The sequence below is a fragment of the Ailuropoda melanoleuca genome, chromosome X (genome assembly GCF_002007445.2).
Source record: "Ailuropoda melanoleuca isolate Jingjing chromosome X, ASM200744v2, whole genome shotgun sequence".
Lineage (NCBI taxonomy): Eukaryota > Metazoa > Chordata > Mammalia > Carnivora > Ursidae > Ailuropoda > Ailuropoda melanoleuca.
The window spans coordinates 51,967,307-51,989,542 of record NC_048238.1 but is presented as its reverse complement, the minus strand read 5'-3'; the positions used below and the strand labels follow the sequence as shown (position 1 = coordinate 51,989,542).

The window sequence follows — 22,236 nt, the reverse complement described above, 5'->3', positions numbered from 1 at the left end:
CATGCCCCCTCCTCCCCTCCTGTGGAGACACACACCACACACAGCCCCCGCAGAACCTCCCGCCCCCTGCCAGACAGAGACGCTACTAAACCCCCGCACTGAGACAAACCCAGTTCCCCCCCCCAGGAAAATGTGCCCCTCCGCCATACCTTCACCTCCTGACACACACAGCTCCTCCCAATCCCCTCCAAATGGAGACCCCCAAACAGACACACACAGAGAAGCATACATTTCCAACCGCCTCTCTTGGCCCAGGTGAAATGCTAGGGCTCAGGTTCCACTGGCTGGAAGCTTCCAGGAACCCCTGCTGCACCCCCCAGGCCTCTAAGCCCCCAGTCTCCAGCCCCCCTGAGGTGCCCCGCCGTCCCCCCCCACTGCTGGTCCATACCTGCTCATACCAGTCCCGGTTGGTACAGGTGCACTCAGGCCACCAGCCGGGGCCACTGCCGTTGAGTTTGGGGGTGCTCTTGCCTGGGACTGGCTTAGGGGGCACTGGCCCCACATCCCGGCCGGTGGGGATGAGCTTGGCCTTGGTGCGGGGGGTGGGGGTAGCCCCTGCCTGTGAGGGCAGGGTCTGCGAGCTGTAGCCCCCATAGCCCGCGCTGGCTCCATTGCCCCCACCTGGCCCATAGGGGTCGGGCACCTGCCAGTCCCCATAGCCAGGAGGCTCGAGGCGCCGCAGGGCAGCCAGGCGGGTCACCTCATAGCACTCGGGGCACTTACAGCAGTGCTGGTGCTTGTGCATGGCACTGCCCCCCGCCGCCCGGACCCCCCAGCCCACGCCGGTTTCCACACCGCCGCCGCCGCTGGGCTCCCGGGCACACTCACACTGCTCGGACCAGGAAGGGGGGGGCACCCGTGGGGGCGCCCGGGCGGAGCGGGGCCTGGGGCCGGGCGGGCGTCCCGGGGCTTCTGCCCCTACGCTGCCCCGCACCCACGGCTCCCCCTCCAGCACTGGCGGCTCCGTGTCGCCCGTCGTGGCTCCTGGGCCGAGGCCCAGCGGCAAAGAAGAAGCGGGAGCCTGGGCAGAGGCTGGGTGCTGAGAGGACCGCTCCTGCACTGGTCCCCAGGATGGATCTGAGTGGAGTCAAGAGCATCTCTCCCTGGCTCCCTTCTCAGTTGATTCCAGCCAATCAGCGTTCAGAGTCAGGCAGCGGCAGCGGCAGCGGCAGGAATGCTAAACAGCGGCTCCTTAAAGGAACAGAGGCAGTGGCGCCCCCAGGCTCAGCCCCAGCTCCCCAGATATCAGGGGTATCACCAACCCTAAAGCGGGGACGGGGGATTTGGGCCACGGGTGAGCTCGGCCCCCGATCTAGTGCCCCCACATCTCCAATTTCAGCCTGTCCTCCGCCCACTCCACCCCACCCCACTTCCAAGAGGGAGTTGCAGGGAGATGCTCAATGGGTCCCTGGGCTTGCTGTGAGCTGGGGCTAGCAGAAGTAAAGACTTGAAGCAGCAGAACGGACCAAAGGGACGTTGGAACAGGGCAGGGAAGGTGATCTTTCTTAACAGGGGACCGAGGAAGGGGGCAGCATATGTGGCTACTCTCCTGTCAGTGCCTCTTCCTCAGGACTATTGTTCTCTCAACCTCTAGGCCTGAAATGACCGCAATCTCACACTTGACCTGCTTCCATCACAGTGAGGGACTCAAGCCTAGAACAGGAGGAAAGGAGAGCTCTAAGCTCTTGTCCCTGGCCCACAGGCTCCTGCCTCCTTCTCCCCACTCCTGCACAGTTATGATGGGAGAAAGAGCTTCAGGATGCCAAGAGGAGAGAGAGCCCAGGGCAGAAGGAAAGGTAAGAAGAGATCTGCAGTGAGAGAAACCATCCCAGGGGACCCGGAGAAGAACTTGGGAATACTTGTCCAAGGACATCTCTTTAGCCTCCCTGGCTCAGCCTGTTGGGGGACGGAGGCAGGATGGCATGCAGGGAAGACTATCTTCTTTGCTGTTCTTGTTTTGTCCTTAGCCACCAATTATCGAGTCTTTACAAAGTCCTACGTGCTTTACATGCAAACAAAACCCCTACCAAGGTGCTACTATGCTTATCTTAATTTTACCAGTCGAGAAATTGAGGCTTGGAGATATTAATACAGCTGGAAGGGACAGAATGAGGATGCAGATCCCGGCTATGTGGTTCAAGCATCCATGCTCTGAACCACCCTGGTACCACAGGTCCATTCAAAGTTCTCCTGTAGAATGTAGATCTCAGTTCAATTCAATGAACGTTCTTGCACACCTACTCTATGCAAGACCTTGACCTAGGACCTAGGGATACAGAAATTTATTCTTTTTTTTTTTTTTAAGTGTACTTTTTTTTTTTTTAATTTTTATTTATTTATTCGACAGAGATAGAGACAGCCAGCGAGAGAGGGAACACAAGCAGGGGGAGTGGGAGAGGAAGAAGCAGGCTCACAGCGGAGGAGCCTGACGTGGGGCTCGATCCCATAACGCCGGGATCACGCCCTGAGCCGAAGGCAGACGCTTAACCGCTCTGCCACCCAGGCGCCCCCAGAAATTTATTCTTAACAAACATTCATCTAGCACTTGTTGTGTGTGGACACTGTTCTAGGATTTGGGGATATAGCAACAAACAGAACGACGTTTTATCAGGTTGAGGGAAGTATAGAAACTTCACCCCCCCCTTTAAATATCTTCACCGTGTCCCATATTTAGTATAGTATTATACGGTACTGTGGGGAAAGAAAGAAAAGTCGATCAGAGAAGGAGGTGTTGGGAATGCCAGGGGAGGACACTGGGCTGTAATCATCGTTCTTCAAGTTTTTTACCTCTACATTTTAATAGGAAAATTTTCGAACGTGCGAAAAGTTGAAAAAAAGTTACAGGGAACAAACACCACCTGGATGCTTATTAACATTTTGCTACACTTGCTTTACCATGTATCAATCCTCCATGTATTCTCTCCACCTTTTTTTTAAATGAAAATTCACAAACATACAGAAACGTTGACAGAATAGTACAATGAGCATCTATATATCTTTATCATAGACTCAGCAACTGGTATTGTCTTGTTATATTTGCTCTATCGATCTATCACGTAGCTACATTGTTTTCTGAACCATTCAAATGTAAGTTGCAGATTTCATCACACTTCTGCCCCTAATACTTCAGCATCCATTTTATATTCTCCTACATGACCACAATATTATTATGACATCTAAGAAAATTAACAATAATTTCGTATCATCCAACAGCATCTAATGTCTAGTCCGTTTTCAAATTTCTCCAAATCCGCCTTTTACGTTTTTAACATCAAAATCTAGTCAAGGCTCCTGCATCGCCTTTTTGTCTTTAACCACTTTTAATCTAGAACAGCCCCAATCTTAAAAATTTTTTTTAAAATTTTGACATAATTATAGATTTACAAGGAAGTTGCACAGCACAGAGAGGGCCCATGTACCTTTCACCTAGCTTCCCTCAATGATTACATCTTACGTAATTACAGTACAATATCAAAACTAGGAAATTGACATTGGTACAATGCGGGTATAATTCTGTGCCATTTTACCACATGTAGAGATTCCAATAACAACCACTGCAACAAAGATACAGAATTGTTTTGTCACCACAGGGATCTAACTCTCAACATTTCATCAGGTCGAGGGAAGTATTGAAACCTCACCTCCCTTTAAATACCTCTACTGTGTCCCATTTATAGTATTGTATTGTACAGTTGTCTTAAATATTTCCTCCATGTATATCGAGCTTCACATCAGACAATGTTATATTTATTGTTTCAAGTATCAAACATAATTCAGACACCTTAAGATAAGGAAAGTCTATTGCACATACTTCCATTTTTACTCATTCAATTCTTTCTTCTTTCCTGATGTTCCAAGATTTCTTCTTTTATCATTTTCTTTCTGTTTTGAGAACTGCCTTTAACCATACTTTTAGGGTGGGTCTGCTTGCGATGTAGTCTGTCAACCTCCCTTTTTCTGAGGGTCTCTTGACTTCCCCCTCATTTCCAAAAGGCATTTTACTAGGTAAAGCATTCAGGGTTGGCAGTTCTTTTCTTTCAATGCTAAAAATATGTTGTGCAACTTTCTTCTGGCCTTCATGGTTTCTGATGAGAAATCCACCCACACTTGAATTGTTTTTCCTCTGTAGGTAAGGTGTTGTTTCTTTCTTGCTGTTTTCAAGATTTTCTCTGTCTTGTTTTCAAAAGTTTGGTTATGATGTATCTTGGCATAGGTTTCTTTGAGTTTATCCTGTTTGGGTTTTGTTCAGCTTCTTGAATTTGTAGGTTTTATCTTTTGCCAAATTTGGGAAATCTTCAGCCATTATTTCTGGAGGGCTTTTTCAGACTCACCTTCTTTCTCTTCTCATTCTGGTACTCCAGTGATGTGCATGTTAGGTCTTAGGGGATAGTCACCACATGTCTCTGAAACACTGTTCATTTTTTTAAAATTCTATTTTAACATTGTTGTTCAGATTGGGTAATTTCTTTTGTTTTTAAAGACTTATTTATTTATCTGAGAGAGAGAGAGAGCACAGGGGAGGGGCAGAAGGAGAGAGAGAATCTCAATCAGACTCCCCACCGAGCACAGAGCCCACCATGGGGCACAATCTCATGACCTCGACCTTGAGATCACAACCTGAACTGAAATCAAGAGTCAGACGCTTAACTGACTGGGTCACCCAGGTGCCACCAGATTGGGTAATTTCTAATGTTCTATTTTCAAGTTCACTGATTCTCTCCTCTGTCCTCCCCATCCTGTTGATAAGTCCACACACTGAGTTTTTTAGTTTGGTTATTGTATTCTTTGATTCTAAAATTTCTATGTGATTCTTGATTGTATCTCCTATTTCTTTGCCAAGACTTTTTTTTTTTAATTTGTTTCAACCTTGTTTGTAATTGCTCACTGAAGCATTTTTTATGTTGGCTGTTCTAGAATTCTTGTCAGATCACTCTCTGTCACATTGGTGTTGGTGCCTGAGGATTATTTCTCATTCAAGTTGAGGCTGTCCTGGTTCCTGGTATGATAAGTGATTTTTTTTTATTACATCCTACACATTTTTGGATATTATGTTATGAGACTCTGGATCTTATTTAATCTTGTTTTTGGTAGGCTTCTTCTGACACTGTTGCCATCAGTGGAAGGCGCCACTGCCTGGTTACTGTCAGGTAGGGACAGAAGTTCAAGTTCTGGGGTGCCTGGGTGGCTCAGAAGTTCAAGTTCTGGGGTGCTGGGGTGGCTCAGTCGTTAGGTGTCTGCCTTCGGCTCAGGGTGTGATCCCGGAGTCCTAGGATCGAGCCCAGCATCAGGCTCCCTGCTCCGCTGGGAGCCTGCTTCTCCCTCTCCCACTCCCCCTGCTTATGTTCCCTCTCTCACTGGCTCTCTCTCTCTCTGTCAAATAAATAAATAAATAAAATCTTAAAAAAAAAAGAAGTTCAAGTTTCCCCTGGTGGCATCAGTTGATACCTGAGGCAGAGACTCCTCCCTGCTGCTAGGCAGGGGTGGGAGTTCCAGTTCCCCACTAGATGTCCACTGATACCTCTCTGGCTGGGAGGATTGAAGTACCTCTTTCCTGCTCCCCAGGTGGCTTCCACTGACCATGGGTGGGGGGTACAGGTAGGGGCAAAAATGGTAGAGCAGTGAACTGGGAGGGGAGGAGAGGGAGAGCAGCAGCAAAGTCCTGAGTCTCCACTAGGCCTCCTCTGACACTCTGATATCATCCAGCAGGGAGAGGAAGCCATGTTACCCTGTGGGGATGGAAGTCCAGGCTCCCTATTCAGCCTTTTCTGACACCACCCCAGAGCATGTTGGTGTTGGGGGAGCCTGGTGAGAGTAGAAGTCTGGGTTTCTACTTGGCCTTTACTGGCATGGGCGGGGCTGTGGTTCTTTTCTGTGATGTTTGGTTACACCAGAGTGGTTCTTGTTTAAGCATTTTCTGTCTGGCTAAGCTGCCCATTTCCTGGTCTTTTGGCTAGAGAGAACAGGCATTTATTGGGGCTTTCTTTGGTCTGTGCCCATTGGCACGTCCAGGCTGCTGGCTTCTCCAGCACCAGTCTGGGATATATGAGGCAACGAGAAAAACTAGGGACCTCGGCGACTTGAGTTCAGGTCACTGGGGTGCCTTATAAGTCTGTTCTTTTCTCCTTCTTTCAGAGTCTTCTTATGCTTGTTTTATATATAATGCCCAGGATTTTAGCTGTAGTTACAGGAGGAATAGGGAGAAGTTTATCTACTCAAATTGGGTCCAGAACTAGAAGTTTCTCACCTTTTGTTTTTAATTAATGACATTGATGTTTTGAAGAGTATAAGTCACTTATTTTGCAGATTATCCTACCTTCTGGATTTCTTTTTTTTTTCTTTCCACATGGTGTCATTTATTTCATTCCTCTATATCCTGTTTTTATTGGAAACTGGAAAATAGAATAGAGGCTGTGTTAAATAGGTTGGTCAGGGTAGGCCTCACTGAGAAGGTGACATTTGAGCAAAGACTTGAGGGAAGTGAGGAAGTGAGCCATACAGAAGAGTAGAGCTAGGGAGGGAACAGCCAGTGCAGAGGTCCTGGGGAAGGAGTACACCTGGCTTGTTCAGGGAACAGCAAGGAGGACTAAGTGGCCCGAGCAGAATGAGGTAGGGGAAGAGTACCAGGAGATGAGATCAGAGATTTCATAGGGAATCAGATTGTATAGGGCCTGTAGGCCATTATAAGGATTTTTGGCTTTACCCTGAGAGACATGGGGAGCGATTGGAGGGTTTTGAGAACTCACATGATCTGACTTGGGTTTAGCAAGCTCACTCTGGCCTCTGTGGGGAGAAGAGGCCACAGAGGACAAGGATGGAAGCAGTGAGACCAGTTAGGACACTTCTGCAGTGATTCAGGTGAAAGATGATGGTGGTGTGGACCAGGGTGGTTGTGCTGGAAGCGATGAGAACTGGCTGGATTCTGGACGTGCGGGTATCCTCCACTTTCCAAAAGTTTGCATTACACCACTTTGCTTTTAAGAAAGACCAGCATCAGTACCTGTTTTCGCCAACTGAAAAAAATCCAAAAAGGATTTTTGCTTTTATTTTTTTTTAAAAAGGTAAAAAAAAAAAAGTGAAAATAGCATTCAGCATTTGTTTCACAGCAAGCAGTTATAGAGGCAGCAAGGCCCAAGCACAGCAGCGAGAGCAGCCTGGCCAAGCTCCTTCCTGGGGAATTGCACTCAGCGGCTCAGCATCAAGTCACCATAGCTTTGAACTGTGTCTGTGAGCATCTGTGCTTTATCTCCATTTATTTTGTGCATCCGTTAGCAAGATGTGCCCTCAGGTATCAGAAAAGCCTAAGAGAGGTTATTTTTTGGGTCTGGGAATGCTCAAAAAATTTTCCATACGCATTAATGGTAATTGCTTTTTTGCCATTTCAGCTTATGAAAGGTTTCAGAGGAACCCGTATTTTGAAGAGAGAGTCACCAGGATTTGCTGACGGAATGGATATGAGGTGTGGTTCCAAGGCTTTTTGGCCAGAGCCACTGGAAAGGTGAAACTGCCATTGACTGAGATGAGGACAGCCTCAGGAGTGGCCATTCTTTGGGGGGTGGGGGTGGGGGAGATCAGATGTGCAGATTTGGACATGTTGAGTTTGAGGTGTCTATTAGACATCCAGATGGAGATGAATAGTAAACACTGGAAATAGCCCTGTCACTGAGGTGCTCAAAGTTAGAGAAATGGAAATATGGAAGCGGATCATCACAGTCCCGTGAGAAGGGCCATTTCTGAGGGGTGTACAGAAAAGGAAGGTATCGACTCTCCTTGTGAGGGGAGGACTTAAGAAGAGTTTCACAAAGGAGATGACATTTTTAGTTTGGACCTGAAGGGTGATTAGGTGTTCATTAGGTAGTGAAAAGAGAGAGGTGTCTTGCCTTCTATGTTCTTAGACCCTGGCACACACCGGTTGCTCAGTCAGACCCAACACAGTCACTAGTTGTGTGACCTTGAACATGCTGTGAGCTTTAGTCTCTTTACTTGTGAAACGGAAATAATCATAGGGTTTTGGTGAGGATTAAGGGTAAAACATTTCACATCTTCCCTGGTACACAACAGGTTAGGGTTAGTTATTATTGTTGAATGAACAAATGAATTAATATGTTTCTTTATGACCAAGTCTAGGCTAGGCTGGTAACACAGGAGCTTGAAGTCTTTTAGATGCTCAGCAGTTTGACAATATTGACAAAAAGAGTGCTAGACTCTTTTTTCCCACATCCTAAAAGTGGCTCAGGAAAAAAGTCCCCTATAGCCTGGGCCCTCTGAACTGCTCTGATTGAGGAATACACGTTGCGAAGCCTGGAGAGAATGCAGAGGGTCAAACATGCCTTCCCCGTGCCCCATCCTTACTGACTGATTCTCGCTCTCGCTCACTCTCACTCCCTCTTTCCCTCCCTCCCTCCCTCTCTTTCATCTTTTCATTTTTAATGAATATGAGTAAAATCCCTTTAGAATCATAGTGAGCTTCTCCCCACTCATTCCAGAGAGACTTAGACTGGACTGGGTTAGGAGGGCTGGGAGGACGTGGTCAACCCTGAGACGTTTTGACTCTTGGCACCCCCTCGCAAGTGCTTGAGCCCCAGCCTGAGGCCCCAGGGAGACAGGCGCCCCCTACAGGTCCAAAGCAGGCCCGCGCCCCTGCAGGCGGCTGTGGTTGCTAGGCAACCGGGAGGCCTGCGCAGAGACTGAAGCCCCCTGAGGAGTAGTAGGCAAGGGGATCTGGGAGGAGGAAAAGAGACCATTTCTCATCCCACCCACCGTCTCTCTGGTGCCTCAGCAAAATGACCCCTTTGGGGCAGGGCGGCCTGCTGCTGTCTGATAATCTGGGCTCATTCTTGAAGGTGGAGCTGTGTACAAAGTAGATTTTGTGTGTGGAGAAACAATCAGCCTTGCCCCAAAGCCCTCTGGTCTCACCTGGGAGCTGGAGATCTGGGTCGCTTGAAGGCAGAAGTTTCTGGTTTACAAGTAAGTGGGCATTGTTGTGGGTGTGCATCCTTGGTGAATGGCAATTCTAGCAAGTTGGGTGTGGGTGGGAATAATTTTGGTGAGTAGTCCAGTAAAGTATCAAGATTTCTCCACCATTCCCAATGTATGGATTAGGGAATTCCTACTTTATTTTTTTTAAATATTGTTTTTATGTATTTGAAAGAGAGAGCGAGCATGGGGGGGCAGAGGGAGAAGGAGAAGCAGACTCCCTGCCGAGCAGGGAGCCAGACCCTGGCTCCATCCCAGGAGCTGGATCCCAGGACCCTGAGATCAGGACCTGAGCCAAAGGCAGACGCTTAATGGACTGAGCCACCCAGGCACCCTGGGAATTCCTACGTTAGCCCATTGAAATAAAAAGTCTCTGTAGAAATGGTATATAAGGGGCGCCTGGGTGGCACAGCGGTTAAGCGTCTGCCTTCGGCTCAGGGCGTGATCCCGGCGTTATGGGATTGAGCCCCACATCAGGCTCCTCTGCTATGAGCCTGCTTCTTCCTCTCCCACTCCCCCTGCTTGTGTTCCCTCTCTCGCTATCTCTATCTCTGTCAAATAAATAAATAAAATCTTAAAAAAAAAGAAATGGTATATAAAAGATCTTTCATATCTTGGTGGAGCCAAGTTTCTCCATGGCTTTCCCAAATTAGGTTTGTCCATGGAGCTGGGAGAGATCCTAAGGTCTATTGACCCTTGTGTGTAGGGACCGATCCCAACAAGATGGAAAGAAAAAGAATCAACAAATGGTAAACACAGAATTCAGCTTGTTTTCTAGTGCTGTGTCTAGTTTGGGGCTAGCAAATTCTCCGCTCCGTGCCCCCTCTCTTAGGACCATGATGAAACACCCCATCCTTATGAGGGCCGTTGGGGACCATAAATCCACAGCTTTTCTTCCTAGTAACCTAGTATTCTAGCCCAAGAGTAGGTCCAGGCAGGCCAAGGCTATAGCCACAATCACTGTTCTACTTGGGACTCGTGTCTTCAGTCTCAGCTGGTACAACAGGAGGTTCATTGTGGCAGAGCCCCGAGGCACGGCAAACTGAGGGGAGAGCTGTGCCCAGGAGTCTTGTCGTGGGCCTTCCCTCCAGAGTTCCAAGGTAGAGATATTGAGCTGAGGTACTGATAGCCAGAGAGGTACTGGTTCAGCCACTGCCTCAGTCCACAACATCTCCACAGGGCATGGTGACAAGAGGGAGGCTCCTTGCTCCCTGTGCTTCCAAAATGAACTGGGTGGGGGCTGTGCCTCAGCTCTATTAATAGCCCCCTAGCCCAGCCTGCTAGCCCCAAACCCGGATGCCAGGAGCTGTGAGTCAGCAGCTAAAAATAACGGAGAGCAACTGCACCCCAACCCCAACGAGCAGCTCCCTGAGGCCCTCCACCCTCGTCAGTCCCACTCTCCAGTCCAGGGCCTCATAGAAGTTAAGTGTGCCGTGGCTGTCCAGTCCTCCTGGGAAGACCGGTAAGGACAGGCAGTGGCAGGCTCAGGGCGAGGACTCAAGGGCCTGGCACTAGATCCTGGCATCCTGGCCAGGAGTCTGGACTCTGAGGTTACAGGACTGCAGCTGAGAGCCTGGGAGCTGAGAAGTTGAGGCCATGGTGGCTGGACAGCCTGGAGATTGTCAGGATTGGGTCGTTAGGGGAGGGGAGGAAGAGGTTCCTGGGCTGCGAGGCTGGACGCCTGGGAGGGGACAGAAAAGGAGGGGTGCAGGGTGGAGGTGCGCGCTGAGACGCGAGAGCCTGGCCGTACCTGACAGGCTGGACGCCCCAGAGCTGAGGCCGGCAGTCGGTCAGATTGAGGGGCGGATCGGGAACAGGGAAAACTAAGGAAATGCAGCTTGAAAGGGTAGTGTGTGAAGGAGACCTGACCGCTACAAGGCGCCGTGGACGCCCGAGGAGACCGGGACCAGACAGCGGCTGCGGCGTGGCCTCCCGAAGCGCCCACCTCCTCCCCGCCCATCGCGCGCCGGCGCCCCCTCCCACCGCGCCAGCTGCAGGCCAGGTATGTTGGCTTGGACCGCGGCCTGTGTGCGCCAGTGCATGTGTATGCAGGGCGGGGGCAGGGCGGTGAGAAGGGAAGGGGCGGGGCCCGGGAGGAGGAGGGGGCGGGAATACAAATTCAAACTCGCTTCCGTCAATCCGGAGACCGGAAGTGGTCAGTGGTATCTTGGGAATTGTAGTTCCCGGGGGCTGCCTTTCCAATCGATTAGGGTCTTGTCCCGAGGGGCTGGTGCTGCTCCAGGTCCCAGTCTGGCGGGAGGAGGGGAATTGAGAACCGAATCTCCTGACCTCTCCAGCCTCTTAATTCGATTTCCCTTCGTGTGGAGACGCGAACCGGGGTGAATGTTGGTGCGGTGGGAGACTGAAGAGTCAGCCACAGAACCCGCTCCGGTCCCGGGTTTTGTCTCGGCCCCTCTCTCCCCCTTCTACTGGACTCCTCATCCTAGGTCAGCTCCTCACTGGTCACCTTAAGTGTTTTAGCCGAGGACCTGATGAGCAGCAAACACACTGGGGAACTTGTTCCTCCAGGGGAAGGAGGGCCTGGGAACCAGACCCTGCGCGCAGCAGCTCAGAGAGGCGCAAGCTTGTGGAAATCGGGTTATACCCTCAGGGTCTAGAGTCAAGGACACAGGTACCCAACCGGCACGGAAAACAGGTGGCATTCATACGTCACGGTGACGACTGACGCGGCGTTCTTCTTGCGGCAGGTGACCACAAGGTGGAGCTACAACGCAACTCTGCGCAGCGTGCCAGGGCCACCCAGAAGGTCCCCCGCGGTGGCTGCCCTCCTGCTTCCCCTCTTGCAGCCCTTCGTTGTCCCACAGATGGTTCTCCCACCTCCAGCCCCCGAACCTCCCCGTGATGACCCCTCAGTGTCATGTCACATAAGACCGGGATGGTAGGTGCATCCCCCACCNNGCCCCCCCCCCCCCGCTGAAAAGATCAGACCACGACCAAACAAGAGTTAAATTCATTAACAGATTAACGACATAGGAGGAGCCAACCTGTCTTGAAGAAAAGGCTGTGAACAGCAAAAAGCCACCTATAGGCACAGAATTAAATGGCTATATGGGCGCTTTAGCCCCCAGCATCTAGGCAGGAAAGCAGTTAAATTGCAGGGATCAGGAGAGACAGTGAATGGAGTGGGATTGGTGTTTCCATCGTCTTAGTTCTCTAGAAAAGGCCCTTCTGTCTTCTCCTCCAGTCACTGGTCCAAGCTGGTCCATCCCTGACACACCCTGTGCCTTCTACACAAGAGCACGTGCACACAGATCTGAAACATTACCTCCGCAACCTCCTTCCCACTTCCTCTGTTCTAGTTTCATTTTGGGAGGAACTTCCCATGCCTCACTGTCTTCCCAATGACCTCAGGTCAAAAGCCTAAGGGGAGCCAGATTCCATGGCAGCTTGCCGCGTGCCCACCATGTGTGGAGAGGGCCCTCATAGTTCAAAACCTTCTGTTGGCAAAGTTTACGCCACCCCATCCCCACTCAGCCACTCTCCCTTCCTTGTTGTTAGTCAATCCAGACAGGCCTCAGACTCTGGTTGGTGGGGGTCCAGGGTTGGGCATTCACTCCATTATGAAATTGTTGATCCTGGTCAGCAGCACTGCTGTTTCTAAGCCTAGAGCAGGGGGTGGGGAGAGGGGAGGACATATAGGGAGTGACGGAAGGGCGGGCTAGAGGAGGAGAAAAATGAGGTGAGGGGAGAACCTTCTTACCAGTTTTCTCTCTCTCCTTCTTACATCTCCTAAAGGGAGAAAAGCTTCCCATTATGAGTTCAGCCAGCTTCAGGCATGACCTTCTGATCCCACGTTCCCCCACACTGCCTTTCCCAGGCTCAAGCCAATTTGGCGTATAAGGGAGGGTCTTAGAATCTCAAAGGAACCAAACAGACCCAACCCCACGCTCCAGGCAGCATACGTGGGTGTGAATCAGCCCCGTCACAGTCACTGGGACCCTGGGGGAGAATGAAGACCCAGAAAGCTGAGGCGTGAAGCACTCACCCTTGGAGGAGGAAGGTCCACAGAAGCAACAGGGTGGAGACACAGTTGGTGACGATCCACATCATTAGGTAGGTTTGAGGGGGCTACGGGAAGAGGAAAAGGCACCTGTTGGGGGTGGGGAGCAGGGGGCAGCGGCGGGCAGCGGGATATGGGATACGTAAGGAAGAGAGGGCCAGGGTTAAGGAGAAGCAGGGCCTCGGGAAGGAAGGGGTGGGGGTGACAGTCCCAGAGCCCTTACGATAATCCAGACGGGGTAACGCATCTGCTGCAGCAGTTGGCAGTCGTTGGTGGTGACCGAATCCACCCCTGCGCACCAGAGCAGGGAAAAGAGCCAGGGCTTGTTCACCACAAATAGGTTCACCGAGACATTATCCTGGTGTAGTGCCCTGTGGAGGTGGGAAACAGGAACATCCAGGGTCATGGGGCTCGAGGCACAGGACGCGACCCCGTCCACGCTTGAAGCTACAGTGTCGCTGCCAGGGAGCTATCAGTTCCATCTTTACATAGCAGCCCCCGACTGACAGTGATTTTCTCTGCATGGCTGAACTTTGCCTCCTGGTGGGTCCCACCTCCAGATCCTAGCTTTGCCATCTGTGTCTCTCTTCTTTGTCCCACGACAGCCCTTCGGAGGGCTGAGGAACAGGTGAGCACGTCCCCGAGTCACCCCTTCCCCAGGCCGCCCGACAGCCCCAGTTCCTTCAGCCAAGGCCTGGGGACCTGGCTTCTCATGCCCTTCGCCATCCAAACCTCATCTAAGCTGACCTTGCTTCAGTTTCTCAATGTTCCTTTCGGAGTGTGGGGGCTTGCATCTGAACATGGTATCCCAGGTGGGCTTGGCCCAGCTTTGAGTACAACAAAACTCCTCCTGGCTTCTGGGCACGGGTCGGGTTAGTGTTGGCAATGTCACATGCCACTGATGACTCATTATGCACACTATTCAGTCAAAGCCCTGGCCTCTCTCTGCACATGTTCCTGCTGAATGCCAGTATCTCCTCTCTTGCCTTTGTGCAACTGAGCCTCCTTTGGACTGCAAATAGAGGTCTTTACATCTATCCCTGTTGTGTTTCCTCTCGGTACATTTGGTCTATCGTCTTAGTGCGCCTAGGCCTTCTGGGGCCTCGGTTTCATCACCAGTGTATTCATTACCAATTCATGTCTTTTGGAAACATGATCAGCAGTTGAGGCTGACTAGGACAAGACTAAAGCAAGGGCCAAGGCCAATGTCGTGTGTCCCTCCATGGTGACAGCTCGGGGAAAGGTCCTTGAAATACTTGCAATTACTGGGCTATCATTCAGGCCATTTTTTTTTTCTCTACCTGACCTCAGGGACCTTATAAGAGACCTTGGCAACTGCGTGCTTTGCAGTCCATCCTGTTTACTGGCTGGATCAGCTTCCGGGACCCAGCTCACATCTGGGACTCTCTCGCCTCTCTCCCCTCACCTGTCCTCTCTTGCACTTACTTACCTCTTTGGAAAAGAAGGAAAGCTAAAGTAGTCCTTGGGGCCTCCAAGGTCCTACCCAGCTTGGCTCCTGCCTACCTCCCCAGCCTCACCTTCCCCTTGCTTTGGCTGCTGTTCCTGGCCCTTTTGCAGCTCTTCTCATCGTTCATTAGCTCGTGACCGGTCAGGTCTCAACCCAGACAGCAGCTCTTTAATGACTCTTCCTAATGTGGCCCCTTGCGAGCACTCACTCCCAACCCTAACTGCTCTACTTAATGTCCCCATTTTATTACCTTCATATCACTTATCACTATCCAATATACCTGTAATTTGTTTGGTTTATTATCTGTCTCTTTCACTAGTACGCGTGCCCAAAGCCTGCAACATAGAGTGCCTGACACATAGCGAGTGTTAAATATATTGATAAATATTTCTTGTATGCGTGAATAAATGAATGGCCTTTGGCCTCCCGGAGGTGGCTCCACCCTGCCATGAAGCTTCATGGGATCCCCTTGGCTCCTTTCCCCTGGCACTCACTTGATATCCAACAGTGGCAAGTCTTGGTAGGGGAGGTTAAGAAACTGGGGCCTCTCAGTTCTGTTGCTTCCCTGCTGTCCATATATCTGGCGCATCCTGGGTGCCCGTTGTTGGACATTGGCCCGATCTTCATCTGGTAGCCAAAGGACCTGTGGTTCAGGGGAGATAGGTGTGAAGCTGGGGAGAGCTTGGGGATTCCAGGGGCGGAGGCAGGGGCAGAGAGGTCCGACCACAGAAGGAGGTATATGAGTTGGGATGGGGCCCTGGGGGAGGTAATCACCATGGCCTTGGGAAGGCAGGGGGTGGGGAGAGGGGCAAGAGGGAGCACTTGGGGTCCTGGCAGTATCACCATGGCTTGGGGCACCCTTGCGCTCAGCACGGTCTCCAAGGTCTGGTTCACAAATGTGTCATGGTATGTGTGATTTCGTGGGGGGCGGCGCAAGTCAAACATGATGGAAAGGTTAAGGACGGCGGCTTCCTTCAGCAGCTCTTCCAACGTTGGTACTGTCTGGTTCTCAGCCTCCTTCCGGTCAGGGTCTGACAGCCGCTTGGCCCCCCAGAAGGGTTGTCTCTATAAGAACAGGAAAATTATTTCAAGATCAGAAGGAGCCTTTAGGCCATTCCCCCATCCTTCCCATTTTCACTCATTTCCCCCACTTGGCACCCAGCTTCTGGGAACCTCCGAGCCAGGGTCTTTCTTTCTCCCACCTGTGGCCTTTTCCAGACCGTCTAACACCTTACTCTGTGACCCCAACTCCCTACCCTCCCAGTTTCCTAACTTCCTCTCTCCTGCTACATTTTCTCTTTGGTGTCTCAGAGACCTCTGGGGTCTTGGCCCCTTGGTTCCCTCCCGGCCCCTCAGCCCCTTTCCGTCACACCTATGTCCCCTACCCTTGGTCTGTCCACAGCTTGAATTACTTTTCCACAGCACCCTCAACTCCGTTCCTGTCCGGCCTGCTCCCCCAAGCCCCAAATTGTGATTCAACTCTATAACTGCCTCTTCCAGCCCTAGAATTGGGGGGCAGAGCACATTGTGTGGACTGTCACTATAGTCCTTTTTCACCTGCAGTGCCACTTCATCATCCTTTTTATTTTTTTTAAGTAAGCTTTATGCCCAACGTGGGGCTTGAACTCGTGATCTTGAGAGTCGCATGCTCTGACAACGGAGCCAGCCAGGCGCCCCACTTAACCATCCTTTTACTTGTTCTTGTTTTGCTCCTTCTTCCATTTCTAGTGGCTGTTCCAAACCTCTGCCACTCTCCTCTCCTCCCCTTGTAATCAACAAACGACCTTACCTCCTAGTCTCTGACATGGACAAAGTCAGCTATCTAACACCTATTAAGTATTGGCTATGTGCCAGGCAGTGTTAGAAGTACTTTCTGTGTATTAATTTATTTAATCGTCCCGATGATCCTACAAGGTAGGCACTGTTATGATGCCTATTTTACAGATGGGAAAATGAAGCCCAGAGAGACTAAGGAATGTTGCCCTGGCTCAAGCAGCTAGCAGGTGGTGAAGCCAGGACTCGAACGCAGACATCCCTTGGTCTTAGTCCCTCTGACATGTCATCATACAGAGAGTTCAGTGAAAAACTAGTCAAGTTGCAAAAGAATATACGAAGTGATCCTATTTGTCCAAGGTGAAAAGTACATGTGTGTACATGTATGTGTATATATATATATATATATGGACGTATGGAATACGTACCCAACTTTTTGCAACGAATATCTCAGAGGAGTTGGATTATGGGAGACTTTTCAACGTTTAGATTATTTCCCTAATGCATAATTTTTTAATGAGGAACATGTATTACTTTTATAATCAGGAAAAGAGGAACTGAATAAATAAAGTACCTTTAGGAATATTTTCTGTCACCTACGAGACTGAAGCCTGTGCTTCTAGAAGGGGCTGGCATTCAAAGCCCTCCAAGACAAAGCCCCTGCTCGCCTTGCCAGTCTCACATCCTACTACTCCCACGAATTTTATCTCCCAGTTGCACTGAGCAAGGAGACTTTTTGTCTCCTGGAAACACTTCTTCATACCTCTGGGCTTTGCCTCTGCTCTTCCCTCTGCCTGGAATTGTCAGTCCCTGCTTTGCCCGTCTTAAAAACCATTGTCATTTCATGTGCTGCTCAGACCTTCTCTCTTGTGAAGCCACTCCTGATCGTCTCCCACACCCACCGTGCCAAAGAGTGGCTTTGCCAAACAGCGGCTTTGCTCTCTCTCTCCTCTCTATTTACTTATTCATTTAACAATTTTATTTATTCATTTGAGAGAGAGACAGAGGGAGGGCACGAGCAGAGGGGAGGGGCAGAGGGAGAGGTAGGAGGAGACTCCCCACTGAGCAGGGAGCCCAGGCACAGGATTCCATCCCAGGACCCCCACCTCCGCCCCGGGATCATGACCTGAGCCGAAGGCGGCCGCTGCACCATCTGAGCCACACAGGCGGCCTCCGTCCTCTGTATTTCGTAAAGGTATTGCGTTCGCTCTAGTGTTCCTATTCTGATAGCCTGCTGGCTCAGCTCTGTCCTGTCCTTGGAGGGGGGGACTTGCAGGCAGAGACTAGATACCTATCGCTCAGCCCAGGGCTCAGAAAATGCTTATTGGTGAATGAACTCTCCCCCCAGGTGCTCCTACAGGTGGTTGCCTCTTCTGTGAGGCTGTCTTCACCTCTAGGAACCAGGTCCCGGCGTTGAGCTTCTTCAGCTCAGCGCAGGAGAAGTCACTGCTGTGGGAGGAGGTTCGGGCTGGGAACACAGAGGCCACGTCCGTGGTCCGGCTCAGGTGCTCATCATGCATGAGGAAGGGGATCCCGTCAGAGCTGGGGGCACAAGGGGGGTCAGAGGGCTGAGCTCTGGGACTGGTCATCACTTCCTGAGCTCCCCTCCTGTGTCCCTCTGTCCCCCAGCTTCTCTCACCTGACCATCACATCAGTCTCAAACACAGCAGCTCCACATTCGGCAGTCTTCCGCAGGGACATCAGGGTGTTCTCGGGGGCCAGCTGGGCAAGGGGATTGAGAGGGGGGTAGCAGAGAAGGGCGGGAGCCTGGAGACCCACAGGCCTGATCGCCGCAGCCTGGAGGAGCAGACCCTCCCCACCCTGCCAGCCTTCCACCCAACACTCACCATGGGGGCCCCTCGGTGTCCCACCAGACCAGGCTTGGGGGGTAAGTCTCTGGGTTCCATGATGCAGGGTGAGGAGATGCATAGTGGGGCCAGGTAGACGGCCAGGGAAACTCCAAAAAATAGGAACAGGAGCAGAGTCTTGGGACCTGTGGGAGGTGGGGGACAGGCTATGGAGAAAGGGCAGTGGGTGAGCTCTGGGGGGGACAGAAAGCAGAGTGCAGGTGCAGTAAAACAGGCAGCAGGAGGCAGAAGCGTCGATGGCCAGTGGGGGTATATGTCGGGGAGTGGAGTTGGCACCTCTTCGATGGATACGGTAGAAGGTATCAGCCACAGGCCAGGCCAGGAGGGTGATGCCAGCGACTGCTCCGATATGAAGGAATGGGGCTGTGGCCTGTGGACAAGAGCTGGTGAGGAGGGCTCTTCTCTCTAGTGCCCCTCCCCTTCCCCCTCCTAGGACTTGAGTCCAGAGCTACTTGCAGCCCTGGGCACCAGGGGGTTGGACTCAGGCCAAGGCTCCCTCCTAGGCACCGGAGATCAGTCACTCACCTGCAGTGACAGACGTAAGCTACGCCATTCCTGCTGCCATTGGACGTCCAGTCCCACGAGGCCAGCGGCCACAAGAAGCATAATGAGCAGCAGCAGCATCTGGGGGACAGGGGATGAATGCGGCCTTCTTTGTCAACCTGGGCTCAGTGCTCCCTGGACTGCCTCCCTCCCCACTCTATGAAAACAGGACCACTTCTTTCCCCCTGACTCATCCACGTTTCTTTGTCCACTTAGCTCCTGAGCTTGAGTGCACGGCTAGAGTACTGAGGTGCTTGGCAAAGAACTGCTGGGCCTGGCACCGGGCCCAGTGGCCCCCCTGCTTGCCCCCACCCCCATCCCCACTCTACCTTGTGGACACTGTGCAGGTGCAGAGGTTGGCCACAGAGCCGCAGCAGCAGGGCCAGGAGCTGGAGGCAGAGGGTGGTGTTAGTAATGAGTGCCCTGGTCACCGAGCGGGGCTTCTCAGGCTCACACCTCCCTCCTACCCTCCCCTTGGAGGCCAGGGGGTGAAGCTGAGCAGGAAGGGGGCACTGGGGTGGGGGTTCGGCGGGCCGCTCCCTGACCCACCAATAGCAGGGATGCATATGTGACAAGGAGAGAGATGACCAGCAGAAATGCCAGGGACCAGTCCATCCAGTGTCCCCAGTGGTGGAACAGGAATCTGTGGGAAGGGAGACAAGAGTGTCTGAGTCGGGGGAGGACTGTTAATAGTGGCCTGAGGGGAGTTGGGGTGGGTGGGTCCAGAAGGATGACCAGAAGGGAGTGAGGGGAAGCCCTTCATGGGCCCAGGGGCCCCAAGGGCTGGGGTGGGGGGCGGGGTGGAGGGGACTCCGCGGAGGAATTTTCTAAGGAGGTTGGGTAGCAGGACAGCGGGGCAGGGCTGGGGATGACTGAACACCCAGGGGTCCCAAGGTGGGGCATAGATTAACACGGATGCTGAGGAAGGAGGGGGTCCATGACACACTCATTGAAGTTGTGCAGGTCATTGAGAAGGATGAGCCCGATGTACAGCCAGCCCAGGGAGAGAAGAAAGGTGAGGAAGAGCAGGCCAAACCAGATACAGTCGCACTGCAAAGGGGCAGGAGAGAAGCTCACAGCCGATCCCCACTTCCAGCTTAGAGTCCCCAACGGATGGCAGCTCAATGGGGCTCCCTGCCAGGCGTTGGGCTGCTCTGCAGAGAGAGATTTTCTTCCTGGGGAGAGAAAGCCCCTTCCCCCCAGCTGCCACTGAGCACACTTGGCCTCCTTATCCCCTCCAGGCGGCCTCTGCCTTGGACTTCCGGTCCCCCCCCATCCCTACTCCACCTTGCTGGTTTGCATCCTCTCTTTGGGGCATTTCCTCCAGTGGCAGCTATACAGGCAGTGGAGGCAGCGGGCCCAGACGGAGCAGCAGCCGGGGGACTCGGCCATGGTGAGGGCCTGGGAGAAGGGACACTCAGCCATCAGGGACCCTGGCAGAAGGCGGATCCCAGCCTCCCTCCCAGTGCCTCTGAGGAGCTCGAGGGAGGAGCAGAGGCCTGGGCCGCTGCTCAGCAACGGCGGGTCATGGGGCTGCCCGAAGTGCCAGATTGGACGAGGACGGGAGCAAAAGGGGGATAATCTCTGGGGCCTTTCTTTCCCTTGAATCTGGACACCCCGAAAGTCAGTGGGACCCCCCCCAGGAGATCCAGCCTCTTTGCAGGCAGGATGCAGAGACACCCACTCCAACTCCTCCCCGTTTAACAGCATCCATCCGGCTCTGGGGATAGCGTGCTTGCCCAAGGGTGGGGACTCAGGAGAAACTGCCCGGGGTGGGGCAAATTCAGTTCAGCAAGTTGAGGCAGATCTGGCCAAGCTTCAGGCAGCCCCATTGGTGGGGAGCCTTCCACCCCAGGAACCGCCAGTAACCTGAAGCAGAGGTCTAGTTCTGACCTGGGGCTAAGGAAGGCCTGACTAGTTGGCCAGTTGCTATGGATACAGAGATTGCACACACCACAAAGCCCTGACTAAAAGATTCTCAGTCTCCACCTCCCGGAGGGCAGGGGGCACTGTCAGTAAGAGGAAGACTGGAGGGAAACTGTTTGCCTGGGTCACTCCCGGCCTTCCGAAGGAACCCTTTTCCTGCCCGCACACACCTGGAAAATCCAAGCCCTTTAGTCCCAGTCGTGTCCCTTCCTGCCCAGTCATCTTGCCCAGATACCCCCTACCCCAGCCAGGAACCCAGTCTCCGACTTTTCCCTTTTAGGGGCCCCACCCTCTGAGATCGCTTGGGTGAAAGTACAACAAATACCGGTCAAAGGTGTGTGTGCCTGCATGCATGCGTGGTGGGGGGTGTGGTTGTGTTGGGGCCGGGAATTGTTAGACCTTGCTCTTTCGGGTCACACTGAGACCTAGCTGGCTTACTGATCCCCCGAACTAGGCTGGGTGTGTGTCCTACCTGAGAGGGTGTGCGATTTGTGTCAGCGTTTGTGTGTGTGTGTGCACTAGTGGCTGTCAGTACTAATGGGTTTCTAGATGACTTTGTGTGTAGAAGAGCCCAGAGTGTTTGTGGTCTGAGGGACATGATCCCTTGTCATCTGGGCTCCCTAAGGCTGTGGAGTCTTAGAGGGGTACACAGTGGCCGGGCCCCTGAAAGGAGGGAGGGTGTGGCTGCTCCTGAAACTGCCCTTCTTACCCCACTCGGGCCTTGGGAAAGGAGGATTAGGGCAGGGAGTGGAGGGGTGAGGGGGTTGTAGCTGGGGGAAGGAGAGCTCTCCCCTCTCTGAGACTCCTCCCAGGAAAAAAAACACCCTAAAGGGAGGCCCCTGCTTCTTCCCATCCCGGGACTGGCTTCTAGTAGCCTGCCCTGGGCTCCATCCACAGTTCCTGCCTTCCTTCAGGTCCTGCCCCTGTACCCCAGACACTTCCAGACTCCCACCTCCCTCTAAAAGCTGTCTGTAGGATGGGGTCAGGATCTGAGCAGTCTGAAAACCCTGATCAGGGGAGCTGAGCAGGGGTGCTGTTCAATCCCTGGGCCCGATCCCCACCGGCTGGAGCCCGTCTCCACCCCACCATTCCCGCCTGTCACCCCCAGCCTTCCCGAGCCCTCACACCTTGTCTCAGCGGCAGCTCTGCTCTGCGCTCTGCTCTGCACTGCACTGCTTCCCAGCTCCTCTCCGAGTTTGTCTGCCTCCTCCCTCTTCTAATCCTTGGCTCAGCCCCACCGGTCAAACAGGTGGCACTGTTGCCACCTACAGGAGGCTGTGTGGCTTATGTCCGAAGGACTTGAGCTGCTCTCTGGCCAGTGCCCAGCCTGGGGTGGGGGGGGATGGTGGGAGGGAGTAAGGGGAGGGAGAGCAGATCTGCTTCTTTACTCGCTGCCGGTCAGGGGGCTTGGCGTGAGGAATTCCTTTTCCTTTGTGCAGGCCCTCCCCATCCCTCTTGTCCCTCCTCCTGTTCCCCTCTCAGTCACTGCCGGGGCTTTGTCCTGGCTCAGGGAGGCGAGGGCTGAGGGCACTGGCGGGCGGGAAGCTGGGGGGAGGTGACCACACAACTCTGCGACTTGGCAGTGAGGAGAAGGGGCCCAGCCAACCCCCTGGGAAGAAGGGGTGTGTGTGCGTGTGTGTGTTTGTGTGTGTGTGTGTGTGAGA

The 22,236-nt window shown here is 52.7% G+C and overlaps 3 protein-coding genes across 8 annotated transcripts in view; 1 reads left to right on the top strand and 2 right to left on the bottom strand.

Moving 5' to 3' along the window:
- The window catches only part of DLG3 (discs large MAGUK scaffold protein 3), a 54,186-nt gene extending 53,114 nt beyond the window's left edge, over window positions 1–1,072 (bottom strand). For 2 of the 4 annotated variants that reach the window (XM_019798335.2, XM_019798336.2), the window contains exon 1: window positions 389–1,072. In XM_019798335.2, the coding sequence (XP_019653894.1) occupies window positions 389–745 (357 nt within the window). In that variant the 5' untranslated portion in view covers window positions 746–1,072. The remainder of the gene's footprint in view (window positions 1–388) is intronic. The other 2 variants (XM_034649117.1, XM_019798334.2) reach the window with 2 other exon arrangements.
- Window positions 1,073–9,919: 8,847 nt separating this feature from the next.
- On the top strand, window positions 9,920–13,208 carry LOC109489423 (wiskott-Aldrich syndrome protein homolog 1-like). Of its 2 annotated transcripts, none has more exons than XM_034649096.1 (3): window positions 9,920–10,975; window positions 11,682–11,872; window positions 12,812–13,208. In XM_034649096.1, exons 1-3 carry the CDS (start codon window positions 10,805–10,807, stop codon window positions 12,945–12,947), a joined length of 498 nt encoding a protein of 165 aa, XP_034504987.1. In that variant the 5' UTR covers window positions 9,920–10,804; the 3' UTR covers window positions 12,948–13,208. The 2 variants fall into 2 exon arrangements, with proteins under 2 accessions (XP_034504987.1, XP_034504988.1); XM_034649097.1 differs by having other exon boundaries at window positions 9,926–10,975; window positions 12,730–13,208.
- On the bottom strand, window positions 11,968–21,872 carry GDPD2 (glycerophosphodiester phosphodiesterase domain containing 2). 2 transcript variants are annotated; one of them, XM_011223394.3, is made up of 16 exons: window positions 21,700–21,870; window positions 19,934–20,047; window positions 19,593–19,696; window positions 19,196–19,289; window positions 18,976–19,035; window positions 18,629–18,727; window positions 18,380–18,473; window positions 18,083–18,228; window positions 17,875–17,957; window positions 17,627–17,777; window positions 15,306–15,527; window positions 14,957–15,105; window positions 13,218–13,365; window positions 12,980–13,062; window positions 12,695–12,723; window positions 11,968–12,597 (listed from the first exon to the last, which is right to left on the bottom strand). In XM_011223394.3, exons 2-16 carry the CDS (start codon window positions 20,036–20,038, stop codon window positions 12,545–12,547), a joined length of 1,620 nt encoding a protein of 539 aa, XP_011221696.1. In that variant the 5' UTR covers window positions 20,039–20,047; window positions 21,700–21,870; the 3' UTR covers window positions 11,968–12,544. The 2 variants fall into 2 exon arrangements, with proteins under 2 accessions (XP_011221696.1, XP_019653889.1); XM_019798330.2 differs by lacking the exon at window positions 12,695–12,723 and having other exon boundaries at window positions 11,968–12,652; window positions 21,700–21,872.
- Window positions 21,873–22,236: the final 364 nt, after the last annotated feature.

Excerpts from the sequence above, each read along its gene's own strand:
- LOC109489423 (XM_034649096.1), top strand. The coding sequence starts at position 10,805 with ATGCAGCTTGAAAGGGTAGTGTGTGAAGGAGACCTGACCGCTACAAGG. Across the intron at positions 10,976-11,681 it reads CCGCGCCAGCTGCAGGCCAG|GTGACCACAAGGTGGAGCTA; the intron begins GTATGTTGGCTT and ends TTCTTGCGGCAG. Across the intron at positions 11,873-12,811 it reads TGTCACATAAGACCGGGATG|GCTCAAGCCAATTTGGCGTA; the intron begins GTAGGTGCATCC and ends TGCCTTTCCCAG.
- GDPD2 (XM_011223394.3), bottom strand. The coding sequence starts at position 20,038 with ATGGCCGAGTCCCCCGGCTGCTGCTCCGTCTGGGCCCGCTGCCTCCAC. Across the intron at positions 18,474-18,628 it reads GCTTACGTCTGTCACTGCAG|GCCACAGCCCCATTCCTTCA; the intron begins GTGAGTGACTGA and ends TCTTGTCCACAG. Across the intron at positions 17,778-17,874 it reads GAGACTGATGTGATGGTCAG|CTCTGACGGGATCCCCTTCC; the intron begins GTGAGAGAAGCT and ends TTGTGCCCCCAG.